The following is a 6,529-nucleotide window of genomic DNA, read 5'->3' as shown; positions in this document are numbered from 1 at the left end:
ATATGGTATAAATTATCTTTAAAATACTCGGTTGAACCCTACACATGATGTTCATTGTGACTTTATATATTATACAGATTATCATCGATAATCACTTTTTGATTAGTCGGTAAATAATTATGCATCACTAAATATTATGGTTGAATGATAAGTTCCATTTCGTCCTAATTAAATAGAGTTCCGGGTTCAAAGACTTGGAACATAATCATTTTTGGTAAAGAGTTTTAGGTACCTCCAAAGTGGAACTTTTTAACAAAAAATCGAATTAATCAAAATTTTAAGCGGATACTAAATACCATGGGAGAAATAAAAAAATAAAATAAAAATTATGACAACTTCCACTTGTTTCGTGCATAATGTGATATTTATTTGATATTGTGGTAATTAGCTATGCTATCAAATCGTGAATAACTGAAGTTGGTATAAAGAAGTCACTCATTCAAATTTATAATGTGATCGACTTGAAGCAATTAGAATAAGGCCGGTTTGGGATTACAGTTGCAAAACTGCTTATTTGGGAAACACTTTTATAAAATGGCTTTTCAAAAAAGTGCTTTTAAAAAAAATAATTTGTGTTCGGTAAATTCATTCGAAAAGTGCTTTTGATAATCAAATTATGTTTGGATAATCTTTTTCAAGAAGTGCTTTTTTGAGATAAATGACCAAAAAGGACATCTATTAGTAGACTTTTATTACTAAAATCAATTTATAGAGAAAAAATATTTTTAAAATCAATTCTAAAATTAAGTAGCCAAATTCATATACTGACAAATATTTAAAATAAAATTCTATCTATTATTTGTTATCTTTTTTTAATATATTTTTACGGTATCAAAATTTACTACGAATAAACAGTCATCATATATATATATATATATATATACTATATTTCAACAAATATGTCGCTTTTCATGAATTATTTATTGAAAATTAAATATTTGAGAAAAAATTTATATGTGATGTCAAAGTACAATCTTGTAACGTGATTCATTTGTCAATTGTTATCATTAATAATAATAAAATAACTTATATATTGTTTAGTTATCATCATCAATAATATTTTCAAATTTATTTAAAGAAAATGAGTGAAAATAAAATAAAAATATATAAATCATAAAGAATTATGATTTAAATATGAAATGTAAAATTTTAAAAATCAAATGTTAATAAAACTTGTAAGATATGTTAATATCTATCTATCTATCTATCTATCTATCTATCTATCTATCTATCTATATATATATATATATATATATATATCTATATATATGGATATATTTGTGTGTGATAGGGATAATTCTGTCATAAAAAAATAATTTTTCTGCTTCTGCTTCTGCTTTTTTTGAGAAACAGAAATTTTCTGCTTCTTCCCAGAAGCAGAAAAATTGCTTCTACTTGTTTTTGAAAGCACGTTTGAAAGTTTACCAAACACCCTTTTTTTTAAAAAATTGCTTTTACTTCAAAATAAGTGCTTATTTGGTGAAATAAGCAATCCCAAACATGCTATAACTCTCTTTTTCTCAATTCAATTGAACTCCTTTGGAATCATATACAGTTTTCTCTTCAATACTTCTCACTAACTACACGATTGCTTATTCCAAGTTGACAAATTAATGTATTATCAAACTATTATACGATCTTTCACGAGTCATGGCCAAAATAGATTTCGTAATTCTTATGTATTTGGCAGTATAATATAAAGGTACCTGCTTTATCACCGTCCACAGTGTACAAAAAAAGGTTTTTTCAAAGAAGAAACTCAAAACAGGAAAGAAAGAAAAGAAATACAAAATAGAAAAAGAACCAAACACAAGAGTGGCGCTTGAATCCTGTTTTTGTTCTACTTTTCCAAAAAATAATATTTGAAAAAAAGTTAGGTATTTTGATTTACCTTTTCCTTTTTTTTTTTTTGAAAAAATATGTTGATCTGACTTTCAAAAATTAAAATTTGCTTTCAAGCCAAAGGCTTTGGTTTTTTAAATTCCGAAAAATACTTTAAACCCACTTTCAACTATTGGGACTTACGATATGACACTTTGTTTTTTTAAACCAATCAATCATTTGCTCTATCATTTGTTATATTCCTTTTAGCTTTTGGAGCATTATATAAAGCTGACAAACCATTACCACCCAAAGCCTCAAAGAAGAACCATTTCTTTCTCCAAACACAACACATTGTCAATTTGCCGCATTTACATTCACAAAGTACTTCCCTCCGTACCCATTTTCCCATATCCATAGCCATAAATTCGTAGTCGATCCCAGTTTGTTTGAGATTGAGGAATAGTTACTACTACTATATATTACTGTTATTATTAATTTTATTATGATTGGTATGATTAACTCTGTACTAACGTGCAAACAAGTATGGCCAAATTTGCTACAATTACGAAATTTACCTCAAAAGGACAAGGTTGTAGTGGTCATGGGAGTGACCGGGGCTGGAAAATCAAGACTCTCCATAGACTTAGCCACTCGATTCAATGGAGAAATAGTGAACTCGGACAAAATACAAGTGTACAAAGGTCTTGATATCGCGACCAACAAAATAACAGAGGAAGAACGGTGTGGTGTACCACATCATCTCCTAGGCGTAATTGATCCTTACAAAGAATTCGCCACCAAAAACTTCTGCAGCATGGCTTCATTTGCTGTTAACTCTATAACCAAACGGGCGAAACTTCCCATCATCGTTGGTGGATCCAATTCATTCATCGAGGCGCTTGTCTACGACAATTCCTATCATTTTAGTACTAGGTACGATTTTTGTTTTCTATGGGTGGACGCATCGATGAACGTGCTAAATTCCTTCTTGTACGAACGAGTTGATAAGATGGTCGATCAAGGAATGGTGGAGGAGGTAAGAAACTTGTTCAATCCAAAAAACAGGGATTACACCAAAGGCATTCGTAAAGCCATTGGTGTCCCCGAATTTGACAGTTACTTTCGTGCTCAACTGTCAAATTCCGTGGACAGACAGACTCGCGAGAGACTGCTAAAGGAAGCAATTAATCAAGTGAAGATCAATAATTGTATACTAGCAAGCAAACAGTTGGTGAAAATAAAAAGATTGATTAACGTTAAGGGATGGAAAATTCATCGATTAGATGCAACTGAAGTTTTCAGAAAAAAGAGGAAAGCAGACGAAGAAGAAGCAGAGGAAATATGGAAGAATATGGTGATGGGACAAAGCATAAAGATTGTGGGTAAATTTTTATACGAAAATTATAGGAATTCTATGGTTTATAAAAGTGATGGGACAACCATTGCAGCGTCGGCCATGGCAGCAGCATCTAACTATTAAAGCAAAAAAAAAAAAAAGAGTTAATGGTCGAAAATACACATAAATGAATTATCACTTTTTTCGCGAGTTTCATATCTCAACTATACATTGTTCAATTTATCAACCTAAACTATCATTCGGCTTGTATTAAAATATATGTTGAGTTGGTCTGCACACCCAAATATTTGACCAGCTCAACATTGAGGTATATTTTAATAGAATGATAGTGATAGTCTAGGCACATAAAGAGAATAATCAATAGATAATGTATGAAATTCACGAAAAAATAACAATTTAACTGTGTTTTGTACCATCACCTCAACAAGAAAAAGCAAGTTGTGTGTATGCATTAATCTGAAGACCTTTTTTTGTAACTTAGTCGAGCATGATCACCAGTTTTGGGAGATAACGTTCATATATGTCCACCACAGTAGCTAGCTGTTTAGCATCATATAGTTTATTTTATTTTTCACTGATCACTATTGTAACTACAAAAAGACTGTAACCCTTTTAAATGAACATTGAATGATAATAAATAACTATTGTTTTTTCACAACTTTCATAGTTTAATTATCATTTATTTATTTATTTATATAAACTATCACCATTTATTTATTAGAATATATCTTAACTATCAGCTATTCCCTTTTCCTACTTGAACTATCATCGTCGTTTAAGTAGGAGAAGGGAATTACTAATAGTTGAAGTGTGTTTTAATACATACATGCATGGCGATATATAGTTCATGTACGAAAAGGAAACAACATTGTTTGGTTGAGAATCCAAAATTAAGAATGTGAAGAAAACAATTGAATCGTATGCTCTTAAACTAAATATGTGTATAATATATTAGAAGTGCCTTTTGAAAGTGTAAAAAGGGGGTGTGAATTGCTATTTTTTTACTTTCACACTCAGTTAATTGTATGAATATTATTGAAGAAGCAACGTAATTTCTAAAATGAAAATGCAGAAATATAAAATGACACCAGATATTTTTATTGGTTGAAACTCATAATAGGTCTTACTTCAATCCCCTTGAATTGCAATAAATTCTACTGGCTCTTTTGGTGAATAAAGGTAGTATTACAAGAGTTGAGTATTACATTTTAGCACATACTCACACTATCTTTTCTTTTATCTCTTTTTGATACAATGACTCACCAATTATATTAATTTTTCTCCTCTCTTTTTCGATGTACAACAAACTTATAGAGATAACAATGTTTAATAAAAATAGAGAAAAGAGCTAGAGATGGTTGAGACAAGATGTATGTCTCTTTCTCCCCCTTTGACATCAATCAAAGAAGAAGATCAATATACAAACACAAATACAGAAAGTATAGATAATAGTAAATAAATCACAAAACAAGTATTCATAAGCTTATGATCAGATACTGCTACGAGCATGGGTAGCTTGGGGCACATCAGGAGGACTTCCACATATGGATAATAGCTTGGAGCCCAGAGGAAGTCATGAAATAATAAATACATAAAGCCGTAGGTGATCAAGATGTCATTGGGATAATCAAGAAGAACCCTTGTGAGTTATTGCTAAAATAGTCACTTTTGGGTTGGTAATAGGCTATTCATGAAAAGGCAAGGACTATAAATAGTTGCCTTAGCCATTTTCATTACTTAAATTTTGGCTGTTTGAATTGTCTTGAATAGACTTGACATTTGGTTACTGACACGATCTGAAACCGAGCCATGTCGTATGGGCATCTCAAGCACACATGTACCGGAGGTCGCCCCGTAACCCAACCTATCCATCAACAACAATCCACAAGGGTCGGATACAATCCAACCATAATAATAAGATAGCGAAAATGTGACTATGCGTCAAGACTTAACAAGACCAACCATTCATAATTATCAACACATTAGCCCAATATGCGCAAGTCCACAGTCACCCACAACATCACTATATAAAATGAAGTTTAGAAATTATACGTCGGGACAAGCCCCCCGATGATAGCCAAACCAAGTCAAAATAAACTAAGTCTAAAGGTAGGAGACTAAGGATAAATATCTTCCAAAGTAAGGAAGCTCACCACTCCAAAGTCAATGCACGAACTGCTTCGATCCACTAATCACTGCGCAAGAAAATAAGGTGATGCTTCGGCCCCTATGTCGCGTGTGGACATAGAGTTCGGAGACGGTTGGCGGTTGGAACGTTAGCATGTAACTCAAGGGTAAGGATAAAATAACATATCATTTAACAAGAAGTCAATACATTATCATCATTCATATTGATACACTTATCCTTACACATAGGCATTTCATATGCTAATCAAGAGACCAAGGCTCAACATCATTCTTGAATATATACTCATACACATGGATATACACAACATGATCATATTATGCCACAAGGGAAAACGACTTAGCATGCATTCTCAAGTCATTTATTCATGATATACGGAGTGAAGAACTTTCAACCAAGTTAGCTCATTTGACCAATCTCATTGCCATTTCATTAGACTAGGAGCTCGAATCACTAGTCGTTTCATTTAATTGGTCTAGGAACTCAAATAGCGAGTCATATCACTGGTCTAGGAAATCGAATCACTAGCCGTTTTATTTCATTGGACTAGGAACTCAAATCGCTAGTTATATCACCGATCTAGAAATTTGAATCACTAGCCGTGTTATTTGATGAGGTATTCTAAACTCAAGAGATCTCTTCAGACTAGGAACTCAAATAGCTAGTCTTATCACCAGTCTAGGAACTCAAATCACTAGCCGTGTTATTAAATAAGAAACTCGAATCACCCATCGTTTCATGGGACTAGGAACTTGAATCACTAGCCATATCATTAGACGAGGAACTCGAATCGCCTGTCTTTATTAGTCACCATTTTAACTCTTGACTCATTAGTTCATGTATTTATATTCATACAATTTATATCACATTTAAGGTCTTTGGCTCATTTAGCCAATTCAATATTATACATAGCCATATGGTCCTCGTGGGAGCCTTCATCGCTCAACCATCTCAATAGGCCAATGACTTCATTCAATTCATCGTACCATACAATTTGTGGTCCTTAAGATACATACAACTATTCATATTTATTAACCACTATATATCACATTTTCACCACACTTAGTTCAATACATAATTCAAGTTCATCTCTATGTCTAGGGCCTTACCCTTTCCTTAGTCATCAACCAACAAGGTTATCAAATTCACAATACATGGCTCATAATGACTTCACAATATCATTTATCAATCATTCATAACTA

General features: G+C 32.2%; 1 protein-coding gene across 1 annotated transcript; it reads left to right on the top strand.

Moving 5' to 3' along the window:
- The first annotated feature begins 2,123 nt into the window (after positions 1–2,123).
- On the top strand, positions 2,124–3,839 carry LOC107842013 (adenylate isopentenyltransferase 3, chloroplastic). Its single transcript, XM_016685823.2, has one exon. It carries the CDS (start codon positions 2,327–2,329, stop codon positions 3,302–3,304), a length of 978 nt encoding a protein of 325 aa, XP_016541309.2. The 5' UTR covers positions 2,124–2,326; the 3' UTR covers positions 3,305–3,839.
- Positions 3,840–6,529: the final 2,690 nt, after the last annotated feature.

Source organism: Capsicum annuum, chromosome 9, assembly GCF_002878395.1.
Source record: "Capsicum annuum cultivar UCD-10X-F1 chromosome 9, UCD10Xv1.1, whole genome shotgun sequence".
NCBI classification, from domain to species: Eukaryota; Viridiplantae; Streptophyta; class Magnoliopsida; order Solanales; family Solanaceae; genus Capsicum; species Capsicum annuum.
The sequence above is the reverse complement of the archived record's forward strand: the minus strand, read 5'-3'. Positions and strand labels throughout refer to the sequence as shown.